The sequence below is a fragment of the Haliaeetus leucocephalus genome, unplaced genomic scaffold (genome assembly GCF_000737465.1).
Source record: "Haliaeetus leucocephalus isolate CR32 unplaced genomic scaffold, Haliaeetus_leucocephalus-4.0 Scaffold848, whole genome shotgun sequence".
In the NCBI taxonomy this organism is placed as follows: Eukaryota; Metazoa; Chordata; class Aves; order Accipitriformes; family Accipitridae; genus Haliaeetus; species Haliaeetus leucocephalus.
The window spans coordinates 11,301,242-11,315,702 of record NW_010973284.1 but is presented as its reverse complement, the minus strand read 5'-3'; the positions used below and the strand labels follow the sequence as shown (position 1 = coordinate 11,315,702).

Sequence of the window (14,461 nt, the reverse complement as noted above, 5' to 3'; positions counted from 1 at the left end):
AAACCAACAAACCTTCCTTGTGAAAACATTTTGCTTTTCTAGTTTGTTGCATCTAGCATAATACCCATTGGACACAAAATCTGGTTTTGACTAAATTATTTGAAATCCTTTCTAGGCTTGCTGTGAGGAGGGATTGTTCTGTGATGATTTTTGGTACACGAACTTGATCAGTTTACCCCACTACCTTCTAATAAGTAGTGAGGTGAACTAATTAATGAAGTGAAGGAGTTGAAGCATGCATTCCTAACTCTATTTAAAGGTTTTTCCGAGAGTTGCTTTCCAGTTCATTTGAGACTTTAGGTAAAAATTAAACCATACACTCAACAAAGATGCCATACCATGTTCTTCCTTGCTTCAGCAAATGCTCTTTTCTCCTCTTCTATGCGTCGTCTTGCATCTTCTTCTGCTTTTCTCTTCTCCTCTTCTCTCCTCTGTCTTTCTATCTCCTCAAAACTGAGTCTGAGTTTACCAGGACGGAATTCTTTAGCAGAATTTTCAGATTCTTCATCACCACCTTCATTTATCTTCAGAGAAGAGGGAGAGGGAAAAATAGAAATTACTTATCCAAACATAAAAATATTCTTTAGAGTAAATAAATATTCCGTTAATTCCTTTCTGATCTTTCATAAATGTTTTTTTCTCCTGGGGGAAAAAAAATGTTTCAAGAGTTTGGTTTCTACAAGAAACATTTTAGTCTTGGTTTTAGCCAGGGGAGGGAGAAAAGAAGTGTATTCCAGTATCCTATATGTAGCTTCTATAATTTTTAAAAAGCTGTTTGTTGAGTGTGTAATTCAAAGAATGATGCGTTATCAGGAAAAGGCTGAACAATTAAGTACATATTTTATGGTCTCAGGGTTGGATCATTTACTGTAAATCACTCCCTATTCACTTTCTTTACCTCACTTTCACAGACCTTTATACCATCAAGTCTTTTTGTTTGCATATAAATTGTTTTTACCAATGCACTTACCAGTTAAAAAAATGCTGTAGTTTTATAGCAAAACTAAATCAATTCACGTTTTGCTACTACACCAGACTGAGATTTTTGTTTCTTTCCTTTTTAGACATTTAATCATCACTGAAGAAAGGGAATTGAGATACTCTGATCTCTTCACTATTGCTTATCTCCAGTGAACACTTATCTGCTAAGAGAAGCCTGTAGTTTGCAAACTGCAGTCAAGAACAGAAGAATGAACCATTTTCAGAAGACATCTCAGAGTACTTTATTTGTTAATGGAGGAAATGGACCGGGAACTGTCAGAGTATTGATAATCCAGATTTCTGTATACTGCAAGCAGCCCTGGGACTGGTATGTGGGGTAGCTGGTTAATGGAATTACAGAAATCTTTTCTTTGGAATTCATAGGGGAAAAAGAAAGAATTGAAGGAAATTAACTGTTGAACTCTTCCTTTAAGAAAACCTTTGACTTCAAATTTTGACAACCACTGATACCAGATAAAAGTCCACGTTAGGAAATTTCTTTTGAAGTAGGGAATTTGTAAATTACTTGGTTAATAAGTACATATACATAAGGGTGGGAGGTGTGAACAAAATTTCAGTTAGAACAGCTAGTGACTCCAGGAGGTTTTATCTCCTTCATTTTCTTCCCTCTTCACCTTAACTAGTTATCCCCTGCCCAACCTCAAATAAAAAGAAAAAAGTGCATTATTGACATAACATCAAGGTTATTGGTGTGGAAATGTTAAGTGATTTATCGGAGGTGGGGGTGGAGTAGTAAACAACAGTTTGGGTATCTGCCTAAACCTAGAACCCTCTCAATTTGGACCACTTGGGAATTTCAGTGTTCTGGCTTTCTGGAGGTTCTGTGGTTCGTTTTTTTCTGGATAACATCAATTTCTTGAATGTTTTTGAAATACAGTCAATATAGTGATCTTGAGCCGTTTGTCCAAGAATGTTCATTCATAATTATACTCTATTTAAGTTAAAGTTAGCAAACACCTAGAAATAACATTTTCAAAGATTTCATGGAAGGTTAAAATCTCATTTCTCATTAATCTTCATATGTGAATTAACAAAGTCATAATGATCATGACTGTACAGGGGAAAGATATTTAAATACAGAACTTAAAAAATGCTTTTGGAAATGGAGTATGGTAAAGTGAGGAAATACACAACAAAACTAAGTGTAGGATTCCTTTAGTATGATCGAAGAACAAACTATAGTGAGGTCTGTTTATAGTTGATCTAAAATAAGTCTGGCTTATGATAAAGAACACATGGAGGCAGTTTTGCAAGTAATATAAAATAGGAATTGTAAGCCACATTTCTGACTATTCGGGGGCTTAATCCAGTAATTTCTGATATATTGTTTTTTATGTCAATATATACAAGGGAGCTGATTTGTCTTTTTTTCCCTTTCTTCATAAGAGGAAAGTTGTAATTGATGTATTTATCATATTTATAAATAAATATGGGAATAAAAAATAGCATTCTGTTACTACAGAATGTTTTTCTCAAAAACTGGTTACTGAAACATCTAAAGCACTATTTAAGAAGAAAACAGACAACTAATTATCTTCTTGAGGACTTACAGCTTAAGGTACTACAAAGTGTAGATATAAAACCTGCTAAGATTGCTGGCAAATTTAAAACACGTAAATTTCCTGGTTTTACTAAAAGAATGTCTAAAGCATTATGCCAGTGTGGTTACTGAGTTAGAGCTAAGGTCAAAAATACCTCTTTCAAGAATTAATTTTCAGACATTAACACCTTGAAATACAGTTAAGGAATAAGAAAAAAAGAAGAATCAGATACAGGAAAGAATGTAGAAGCATATCCTATGTGAAAATTCTGTAACAACATGAACAAAACACGTATTTACCATTTGCTGTCTAGCTTCTTCAAAAGCACGTTTTTCCTCTTCTAAACGCTGTCTTGCTTCTTCCTCTGCTTGCCGCCTTTGATTTTCCTGTCTCTGTCTTTCAAGTTCTTCAAATGTTACTTTCAACTTACCAGGAGACAGAGGCTCTTGTGTTTCATTGTCTTCATTTTCACCCTGCATAAGAAAAATAAAATGGTTATATCTTAAATAATAGATAATTATTTCTTAGGTATTTTTAGGTGAGTGGTTTACCGTGACAAATGAAAGGCACTTGGTTTCCTTAAGGAATTGTTTTTGTTCCTCATGTTTTAGCTTTGTTTCTTCATCCTGTCTCTCTCTTTGTTCTGTTCTCTTCTTTCCTGTGTTCTCAAAGTTTGTTTTCATCTTCCCAGGTGTTTTGGTGGGTTTTACAGGCACTACTGTAACTAGCAGTGAATCATCCCCTTCCTGTCCAAAAAGATATTTATTATATTTTTATAAAGCTTGACTTCTAGATAGGCTCATTTCTTAATGAAACTGCTGCTTTTACCTGTGTGCACCAAAGCTTCCAAAAGAATTACTTGTATTAACCACAAGAATAAACCCATCTGCCCATGGCAGTCACTAGTTTGCTTGTAATACCTGAAAAGTGTCAAGACTGAATTATATTTTAAACATAACTGCTGGCAAACTCCTTAATTTCTTTACATATTTTCATTAACTGTTAGTTATAAATATTCATGGTTTGGAGAAGAACAGGTGAAATTTTGAATCCATGGCAATTGTAGCCACGTTCTACTTCAGCCTTACATTTACTATGTAAAGGATATACTGTGGTTGGAATGAGTAGTTCTAAAGAGCAATATGTAATTTTTCAGGCAAAGTAATTTTTTTGAAGGATGTTGCTGCTGCAAAGCTATTTTCACAGCTTACTTGCCGAAATACATTTAACCCAGTTTTTTTCACAAAATACCGTGATTAACAGGGATACTGTCAAATAACTTAAAACTAATGTTTCTTGGTTTATTGTTGTGGGTTTTTTTCTTTCCAAAACTGTAGTAGGAATGTGATTTTTTCTTGTGTTAGCGGAAGACAATAGGACCTTTGGACCTAGCTTTTTGAAATTAAACATGTATTTGCAAGACGTAAAATCCAAACCCATATGGTAAATTAGTCAATTTTAAAAAAAAGTTAACTGAGTAAGGTGTTCAAACATCTGTATAGTGACAGAATCCCCTTTCAATTTCAAGGTTAAGGCAAAGAGCTTTTAAGAAGATACTTTCCAAAGACAGAGAACTTAGAGTATCGTTGTCAGTATACCACAAATCATTCTGGTGGCTTTGAATATTTACATTTTAGATGTTTTTAACTACCCACAAAGTATTCACAGTGCAGACTCTATTTCAAACTTATATAAATTGACTTAAAGTACCGACATATAGTTCCATATACTTTAAAAATTTGTTAGCTCCTTGGTTGAATTTTAATTAGGTACTTGTGTGCCGTTTTCTAAATTTTCCCAGCCCACATTATAATAATAAAACAAAGTGAATAAAAATGTAGGTGAACATTTCTTTAAAAAAATCTGATTACCTCAGCTGCTGAGTCAGTTCCCGTATTGTTAAAGTCATCAATCTATTAAATGAGAATTTCATATGATTACATTACTTTGGCTCTTTGCCTTAGATTTGCAAACATAGAACTGGAAATTCTTTTTGTATCAATGATATGTATGTAGCACTCAAATTCACAGAGATGATAATGACTGAACCTTTGTTGGAATACTTCAGATATATTAGCTTGTTGAGGAAGAGGGAACATGACATAAAACATCATACAGAAAGTATGCTAAAGCATTCTTAACACTTCAGTGAAGAACCAAGTACTTTAGACATCCATTCTTCATTTAAGCACTCCAGAATTGTTTAAAAAGAAAAAAAGCTAAGGCAAACTCATTGATTATTTCTGATTCCAGTGACATTGTCTTCCTCTCAACTCCTGCAAAAAGCCTATTGCTGGTTTTGCTTCATATGGTGTCTTTATATGTTAGTTTGTAAAACTAACATACTTTCTAAAATTCTACATCGTATGTACTTCAGAGTAGACTAGATATATGGTAGATCCAGTTAAAAGTACAGTTTTAACGGTGTTAGAAGTCTTAGTAGAAAATGCCATCCAAGTCCTTGTTGAAAACCGACTCCTCCTAGAGCGCTATTTTTCTTTTCTTACAGCAAAAACAAATCTAAATTAAGTAGTACTATCTTGTGGTTAAATAAAAGTTTGTTTATGGTTCTAGTCTATCATTTAGATGTTCACTCTCACTGCATTATTTGCAGCACTGAAGAAAACTGACAAAAGGAATTAAATATGATACCCCAATGCAAAATTCTACAAAAGACAAAATTTGCTTTATTGGCATCAACAAAAGTTGGAGTCTGTTCATATATATATATATGCAATAAAGATTCACGAAGTGGCAAAGGAATAAAATATTATCTGGATCTTAATGATTTATGATTTTCACTGCATTAGTCTCTTCTCATTTTTGTCTGCTGATGGCATTTTCTTATTTTTTCTTGCTTGCCTTAGTTCGTCTGTCACTGAACTGTATTCACTAATGTATAAGCAAAAATTATCTAAAGTAAGGGTTGGTAAAACGTAAAAAACATTTTCACATTAGTTTGGTAAATTCTATAAACTCTTGTATGCATAGGACACCAAAACTTGTGCCTGATTCACATTCCTACCAGGTTTATGCCTGCCCGCTTTCAACTCAAGTTTAATGCTTAAAAAAATTGTTACTGCAAAGAAGCAAAGATTAAGATTCTCTGAACATTATTTCCCGCTTCCATCCCATTGAGCAACTCCCGTGTAAATCACTACTATCAAAAATCTTAAGATCAAATCTTCTGCTCAATACAAAACTTTTCTCTTGTGTTGATTGTTTACAATTATATCCTGACTATGGTGATCAGGTGAACATACCTCCTGTGCTTTTTTTGCTAATTCTCTTTGAATTTTTCTTTTCTCAATCATATCTTGTTCAATTCTGCGCTTTCTTTCTTCTTCCATTCTTTTTCTTTCTTCTTCTTGCCTTTGCTTCTCCATTTCTGCAAACTTGCCTTTAACGGTTCCTGTGAATGTGAAATACACAGTTCAATAGTTACATCTAATACTTACCTAGTGAGTTATGTGGCCTTTAAAATTGGGCCTCTCTTACCTATTAGCTTTGGAACATAACCTTTTTCTATTTTAGATAATTTTGCGTCATCATCTTCATCAGATCCAAGCAGTTCTTTCATCTAGTTGATGAAACACAGAAAGTAAACTGTCTTTATAACTTAAATAAAATTCCAATATTATTGTCTTAAAATAACGTGAAAAGATTTTCACATATAATATTGAATATTGTAATAACACAAAATATTTGCAAAGAAAATAACCTCCTGCTTTCTCCTGTTCCATTCTCTCTCTCTAACATATTGTTCTTTTCTTCTTTGCTTTTCATCTCTAGATCTCCTTTGATTTCTTTCTTCCCTTGCTTTCTGCATAGCTTCAAATTTATCCTTTACATCACCCTTGTGAAGCTTGGGCACATAGGATTTTTGGACGGGTTTAGATGAAGAAAGCAGAATCTTGGTGAAGAAATGAAGATAAGAAAAAGAAAGTTGAAACAGGTGGACAGAAATATTCGGATAGATTGGATTAGAAAGAATGTAAGAACATAAAACAGAAGTGCATTTGGGATTATGAACTTTGTGCCACTAGCCATCATCAGTTAAGCATCATTGTATTTGTTCATAAATAGTAATAAATACTCAAATATCCAAAACAACATTTAGCATTGTATTAAACTTAGGCTATAAGTAATTGTAATGAATAGCTATGTAACTAAGTATATGAACTATGCGAATGTACATTTTCAATTACTACGGCTTTAAAAATTAGATACAAATTTATATTGTTGCTTTCAATCATAAGCAGTCACCAAAGAGCCTCTCTACCCGTAACGTTTAAAATAGATATCAAGACATAGACATATAATACAATATGTATGTTTTCTTCTGCGATGCTTCAACAGCCATATATGGTTTTTAAATAAGTTGTATAGGAGTTCATTTAAAACTTCCAATATTTTATACAGTTTTTAATATTTAGAGAAACTCAGAAGTCCAGTGATTTTATGTTATAAAGAAGTGCCAAGATCACTGGGCTTGCAGGACTCTGATGCAGCTAATGGACACTTCTTTGCCAGTGCTTACTCTGCGTGTGTCCAAACAGTAAGCGAAGTTCCCACTTTCAGAACTACAGTGAAGTTTTCTCTCTTTTTCCTGTAATGTCTACAACAATGCTCTCAACACAGTAATGCTGAGAAAACTGGCTAAAAACATTCCGTGTTTCATATTTCCCACCTAAACCAATAGTTTTTGTTCCTGTTGCTCAGCGAATCTACGTAGAAGAAATACTTGAAGTAGCCTAATATTAACATTTTAGGATTAGATGCGAATGTTGCCCCGAATTTCCCCCCCAACCGTTAAAGTTTCTTCATATTTTGTTACCTTTATTTTGCCTTCCTCCTTCATTTTTAGTAAGAACATATTTCACAGACTCCATCACATTAGATAGTTTCCTTAAGCTGTTTTAAAGTGCCCTTCCATTGTCTTAAAGTAACAGCAATACCAGCAGACTTCCAGTATAATTGTTTGTCTTTTACAATTGTTTGTAATTACTCTTTTTGCAAGCATCAGTTGTAAATTACTACATTACTTTGCTAACTTTAAAATTGATACATACCTCAGTTTTCTGTGCAATGTCATTCATGGCTACTGTATTGTGCTCTGCACCTGGTATGTTTAAGATTGCTTTCAGTTTCTACCTGAAAGAAACAGTTGTAGTTATATTCCTTTCTTTTCCTTCTAAATGATACTTTAACCATCTTCCAGTAAGTAAGGTTGCATAGGCTGAAATCAGTGTATCACAATTTCATTTGGTCCTTTGAGGCTTTTGAAGACATGAATAGGTTCTAAGTATGCAACAGTAATTAAAAGAACAAGCTTATGATTCACTATTCATGCTCATAACTCCTCTATGTAGTCCCAGATATTGGTTTTTAATTTCCACTTAAAAAAACAACAAAAAAACCGAACATGGAGCCAAGCTCTGGCTGCCCTGGTGGGTATGTTGCGAAACTGTGTTTTTTTCTCAATACTCATGCTAGCAGAAAGGAATGCGGTTTGCACCTCCGCCGCTCCGCTCCAGTCTGACTTAACGAGCCAGTTGAGCTCAGGCTGCATTACGTTTGCAGAGTGCTCAGGCCAAAACCCCACAGCCTCCTGGAGACGCGGCTTCGCCTTTATGCGGCTGCGAGGAGGAGAGACGGCCGGGTGGCTGGGGGGGACCCACCTGCATTTCAGAGATGCAGCTGGATCTGCGGCCTGGGTGGATGCTCTTGCTTGAGTCTCGGCCAGGCTGGCAACTCTCCCAGCTCTTTACCCAATATGGGAATACAAAATAATGCTTTCCTTTCTCCTAGGGGTATTCTAGGAAAAACTAGTGCTAAAAACTATGAAATGAGTTAGGTAAGCCACATATATAGCTTAGAGAAAGTATTTATATCATTTAATTGTGGGCTGAAAATTGCACTGCATTTTTCAAGAGAAAAGTGTTGCAAATTTTAAATTACACTGTATTTGTTAGGAATCTAACAGAAAGGCACTTCAAGTTCAGGGCAAACCTTTTCCTTTTTATTTTTCCCTCCCTTTTTTTTTTTCCCCCCCCTTTTTTTTTTTTTCAAATCATCAGGTCTATCAGAGCTTGTGGGAGGAAGGAAATAATGACGTGACTCCAGCGCCATTGCTGTCTGTACTGTACAGATGCCCTGCGTCCCAGGCAAGCCTAAAAACTCAGTGTGCCAACCATGGTGCAGAGAGACTCAAAGGCTCAAAGTAAAAAGGCTAGAAAAGCAGGTTACTAATGGAAGGGTCTTCTCACTTGTGGTTTAGAGGAACTGAAGTCAGGGCATTTCATGATAAGGAAAGTTAAGTTCTTAGTAGTTCTTACCCTTTAAGTTCTTGAATTCTTTATTACAGATTATAAACATGGGAATTTTTATATAGTGTTAAAAATAATGAACATTAAGAGTTGTTTTCATATAAGCTCTTCAAAAACACACCAACATCATCAACGCTCACTGGTGCTGTTGTAGCTATACAGATTGAATGAGATTCTGTGATATTTTGGTATGTTTTTCCAAATGAAAGCAGTCACAGCATATGAAACAAGAGCATTTAGCTACCAGTCCCTGCCCTGATTTACAATTTCCAAACTTCAAATTCAGCTTCAACAGAGATGTTCTGGAGAACACTTGGGTGCTCCTTTTCAACAAATGAGTATGGAAAGTCATTCTACCCCTAATCAGAGATGACAAATACCTCATTTGTAGACTGATAAGAATCCAAGGCATTTCAGTTTGTCACTTGTGAACACATGGATGTAAAATTACTGTGTTAGTTCCTATTTAGACTGTTTCAGATTAGCAATAGCATGGTAAAATTCTGTTGTGTCTAGAAGGGCAGAGACCACAAGAATGCTAGTGAAGTTCTCGAGGTCCCTGTACACTTTAATATGCATTTATATATTGTGCAGTTGGGTTTGCACATCTTTGTAAGCTTTTAGCTTACTTCATGCCTGTAAGTAAAATCCCCATTGTGATCAGTATAACCTTAAAACTAGTTAAAATACTTTGACTTCCTCATTTTTCTAAGCAGGTCTTAGAGAAGTTCTTCTCTGTTCTCTTTTGCTTCTCTGCTTTTTAAATTTCTTCTTCCCTACTTGTGGCTGATAGCCTTTAGCCTTGTACTTAAAATACAGAAGCTGAATAAAAAGTTTACTGCGTGAACCTGTCAGAAAGCAAAGGAACATCATGCATTGGTGCAATTCATGCATCGAAGTAGCCTGGGACATAGGGACCTTCTAGCCTTCATACAGGGCTGGAGCAGAAAAGTAAGTCCCGAAGATAATCTTTCACAAGGAATTGCGTTTCACCTGAACGCCTCAAGTGGAGGTTACTGCTAACCTTCACTACAGCAACATACCCCATCTATATGGCTTCATCTTAAAGTCATTTGAAAACCAAGTATTCCAAAGTCTGATCTGCTTATTATGTGCAATTAATTGTAGGAAGAAGATTATGTTTACAAGTCTGAGAACACAATTTAGCTTTTGAGCTAAACCTCTGTCTTGAACCTTTCTGATAGCTCTAATTACCTGAATCTCTTGACAGTGTCACTAAGGGTGCCGACAGCAGCGAGACTAAGCCTCAAATAACAAATCTGAAGTTTTCTTTAGAAGTGCAAATGTTGGAAGAAATTTTCTTTCTTTGCAAATTCCTGCTGTCTGAACTTCCAAAAATGTGCCAGTCCAACAGGCTGTGGGCTTTCAAGGTGGCAGATACACTTCTGCCATCTGGAATACTGCCATATCTGCTATTACTTTAGGCTACTTTCCAGTTCTTTGGCATCACTAACTCTTAATATGCTTGAAGGTTAGCCAGCTGGCTCTAGGACATTTTGCATCTGCAAGTCATCCTACCTCCACCTTTGATGCTAAAAGATATGGATATAAAGCAGTAGGGCATTACTAAACATGATACCACCCCTGTTTGCACTTTCATCCCTCTCCATGGCGGTTAAACCTTGAGCAGGAACAGCAGCAGGACCCTGCCTCAGGCACCCCTCAAGGCAGATGAGTAGTTTCCAACAAAGACAATCCAGAATCTTTAAAAAGAAGCACTCCTTGAGTTTTGGCTTGGGTCTGTGAGGCAGTGACCACTGCTTCAGGAACGACAACAGCGGACTGAAGCTCCTTTGTATCTGCCTTATCACTAGGAAAGGATCCGCACAGTCAACATATTGTTGCTGAGAAAACAGAAGTGGCTGAGTCAAGAAGTCCTGACACCTACAAATCGTGGAAGAGCTGTGCCTTCATCATCTGCTGATAGCTTTGCACAAAGTATGTGGTAATAGATTTTCCAACCCAAGAAACCTTGACCTACTAATTCCCTTTTGAGATGAACTAGTTATAGTTTTAAAAGTTGTGTGTATATATATATACACACACACATATATGTATATTCTTGGTTTGTAGTAAGAATTTTCCCACAGAGTTCATCTAATACAAGTAATGCTTATTCTTTGATGCAACAAGAGTCTACTTGTATATGTACTTACTTCAGAAGAGATTTGTCTTCCTATTATGAAGCTGTCCAATCTTAAGATTAAGTCTCATCTTTTATTTCCTGAGATCAACCTATCTCAGGAAAAGCTGTAAGAGCTCCTCATTGAAGCTTCCCACTCAAAAAAATCCCAGATTGTAATGTCGAACATAACCATGATCAAAAAATTAATTCAGCTTGTTACTAGGCTTTTCTTTGCCTATACAGTCTCATCACTCTAGCATTCACCTGACACTAGTCTAATATTTTTTTTCTTTCTCCATATTTTATCTTTCGTATGATTAAACAAAATACCTCAGGAAATGTTAGTCTGGTGTTATAATGCTTATACTGAAAGTACTAGACTGCAGTTCCACTTTCAAAGGAGGTCTACACTGAGATTTTTCCTAGAAGAGAAGTTTAACCTCCATCCTTTGATCAATGGTCTTACCTCTGGAATTGAATAGAAGAGAAAATGCCATTACTAGAATGACTTGACTGGCCATAATGCAGAAAGTGATCTCTAAGAATTTTAAAGTGAAAATGTAATACAAATGCAATAATGCATAGGAAACTAGGCAATAGATTAGAAATACTCTGTGAAAAAAAACAAAAAACAAAAACAACCCCCAAAAAACCAAACCCAACTGTTTTCAAGCATCTTATTTGTTTGCTGTAAATGGGTAAGCTATTACCTCTGATATGTCTTGATTTGTTATGATCACAGCAGTTTTTCAACTTTTCACAGAGTCCCTAAAACCTTACTGTAGGCAAAATAACCAAAGTGAACAAAGAAAACCATTAAGGGGACACAGAAGGTTTGACGGCTCACAAGTCCCCAAATCCACCTCCTTAAATTTAATTAATTTTCATTTCTGAAAGGAGGTCAGAGTCCTCAACTGATCAAAAAATGTTGTGCAGCTTTAACCAGACAAAAAAAAAAACCCTCCCCTAAATAATAAAACTCACCTTCATTATAAAACGTAGAAGTCCTTGATTTTTGGTGACGTGATTAACATCCTCACATGAGACACAGAAAAATACCAGCTTTTTCCTGAACTGAATACTACTTACAATAGGACTACGAAGTCAGGACTTTAAGAAAAAGTTTAGTTCCTCTGTGATTTCTCCTTTCGGGAGGCCCCCCTGCTGTCCTATGGCTACTGTGAGTTATAAATAAGCCCTTCACGGCACGGTCTAAGTTACGTTTACCATCTGTCTCCTCTTTGTGATCTACTTGTGGGGAAGACTCCATTATATAAGAAAACCATATGGTGAGAGTTGGAAACTCGCTACTTGCAGCCAAAGCACTTGGGAGAGGAAAACACAGTTCACAGTGTTAAAATATTTAACAAAATATTAAATAGAACTGGAAAGAGAGAGGGAAAGGGAGCGATGTTCATCATTTATATCCTTACTGTAACTCGTCTGGAATGACACTACCAGTTGTTGTACTAAATTACAGATACTAAAGTAGATACTAAAATTATCGTGCACAGGGGAAGATCCTGAACTGGCATAAACCGTCAGCTCCACTGAAGCCAAGGAGTTATGACAATTAATACCAGCTGTCTAAACTTCATATTTTGTAAAATACAAAATACAAAACTACTTCCACTCGCTTTTATTTCCTTCATTAAGTCTTTTTAATTAAAGGCTAGAATGCTTACTGACAATTGACCCAGATAATTCAATTTCATACACAATCTTTTCCTCAATCTTTGAATTTATTGCACTTCAACATTTTTTGAGTCTCGTATTATAGTAGAATAGTCCTTGCAGGTATGATGTTATTTATAAAAATGTATTTATTATAAAGGATATTGTCTATGTCTGTTTATATAACTATAAATAATGTGACAGTGCCATGCAGTCCAACTGCTGTGTTAAAAAAAAATAAATAAATCACCCTTGTCTGTAGAAAAGGTCTGTCTGTTAATTCCTTACTCTCTTCAGGTACTATTATGGGGTACATAGGCTCTGGGGCAAATGTAGTGGGGGCCGAGAGACTGTTCTGTTATGCGGGAAGCCCTGCTGAGATCTTCCGGCCCATGATTTCATGTTCCGAGATATCTGCTGATCCTAATCATGGGTGGCAGTAAATTGTGAACTGAGGTCCCCAAGAGAAAAATCAGCATATTCTGCCCCATGCCATAGTTCCTCCATTCCCCACTGTGTCACAGCAGCTGGAGAAACAGTAGGATTGGAGCTCAACTCTTGTTGACTTCACTGGCAGGACTTCAGGTATCAGGGTCCCGAAATGTGGGATAAAATGCTGGGCACGAAGCACTACCGCAGTTTGCCGCTTCCCTTCTCCGACGACAGGACACCGCCTATCTGCCTCTTCCCTGAAATCCTCGTGGTCAGCTCAGACTGAACACGGAGGTGCTCACTGCGCCCGCGCTACTCCTCTGCCCCAAAGGAGAGTTCTCGGGGCTCCCTGCAGATAAGCTGCTGCTTCCACTTGACCAGCCCTACTCTGCTGGTAGCGCTGGTGCCATAAAAACCCGATCGTGTGCAATACCTTTGTCTGAGCGGGTATGGCTGCCGCCAGGGCACAGCAAAGGGTCACTCCTAGCCCTCCTGAACTGCTCTTCCACCGTCACCGAGCTTCACCTCCGTTTTCCCACAGCTTCCAGAGGGCTCGCCACGGCACTCTTCCTTCTTGAAGGAGTTTCAAAGCTGAATATCCAAGTGCGGTAAATGGCAGATTGTCTGACTTCTTTCACTGAGGAAACTACTCAGTTAAACTATTCCAAAGGCGGTTAGAGAAGGTATTTCTTAGGCACGTCTTAAACCATCTACCCAGTTCTTCTATTTCACCAGACTGTGCTTTCTACATATACCACGCATACTCTCATACTTCCGTGTGTTCCTCAACACACTTGGCCCTCTTACAAGACTAATTATTATTTTACAGTTTCATTTCATTGGGCATTTTCCTGAGAAATCTCAGGTCTCTTAAGACTGAGACGTAGGTTAACAGTACGTTTTCTAGCACGCAGCTGCTTAATTTTTGAGACACGTGCTTTTTTTGGCAGATGTCTGTTGTGTTAGCAGAAGCTCTTAGGTACTTGAAACGAACGTGACAATAAATGGTTCGTAAGCTGTCACGGAAGCCCATTATTTTCTTCCCCGCCCGGCCGCCTTACGGCCCCTACGTTAGGGCGCAGCAGAGCCCGTAAGCTTTGCGCTCCCGGTGCGCCCTTGCTGCTGAAGACCAGACCAACGCAACCGAACTCCTCTTTACGGAGAGACGTGCGGTTTCCCGACATACGGGGGGTTTCAGCAGCTGCCCTTCGCCGCACCCCCCCGAGCGGCAGACGCCCGTCCCCGCACCCACGGAAGCTGCCCGACGGCCGCTTCGGCTCCGAGCCTGCCCCGGGCCGCCTCGGCGGGGCAAGCGGAGCGGGCTAACCCCGGCGGGG

The 14,461-nt window shown here is 37.3% G+C and overlaps 1 protein-coding gene across 2 annotated transcripts in view; it reads right to left on the bottom strand.

Annotated features, from left to right (window-relative positions):
* The window catches only part of NEXN (nexilin (F actin binding protein)), a 15,979-nt gene extending 8,337 nt beyond the window's left edge, over positions 1-7,642 (bottom strand). Inside the window, exons 1-8 of one of the 2 annotated variants that reach the window (XM_010582547.1) lie at positions 7,616-7,642; positions 6,265-6,456; positions 6,042-6,123; positions 5,807-5,955; positions 4,415-4,456; positions 3,095-3,289; positions 2,843-3,016; positions 339-524 (exon numbers count right to left, since the gene is read on the bottom strand). In XM_010582547.1, coding sequence (XP_010580849.1) covers positions 339-524; positions 2,843-3,016; positions 3,095-3,289; positions 4,415-4,456; positions 5,807-5,955; positions 6,042-6,123; positions 6,265-6,456; positions 7,616-7,642 — 1,047 coding nt within the window. The remainder of the gene's footprint in view (positions 1-338; positions 525-2,842; positions 3,017-3,094; positions 3,290-4,414; positions 4,457-5,806; positions 5,956-6,041; positions 6,124-6,264; positions 6,457-7,615) is intronic. The other variant, XM_010582548.1, reaches the window with a different exon arrangement.
* Positions 7,643-14,461: the final 6,819 nt, after the last annotated feature.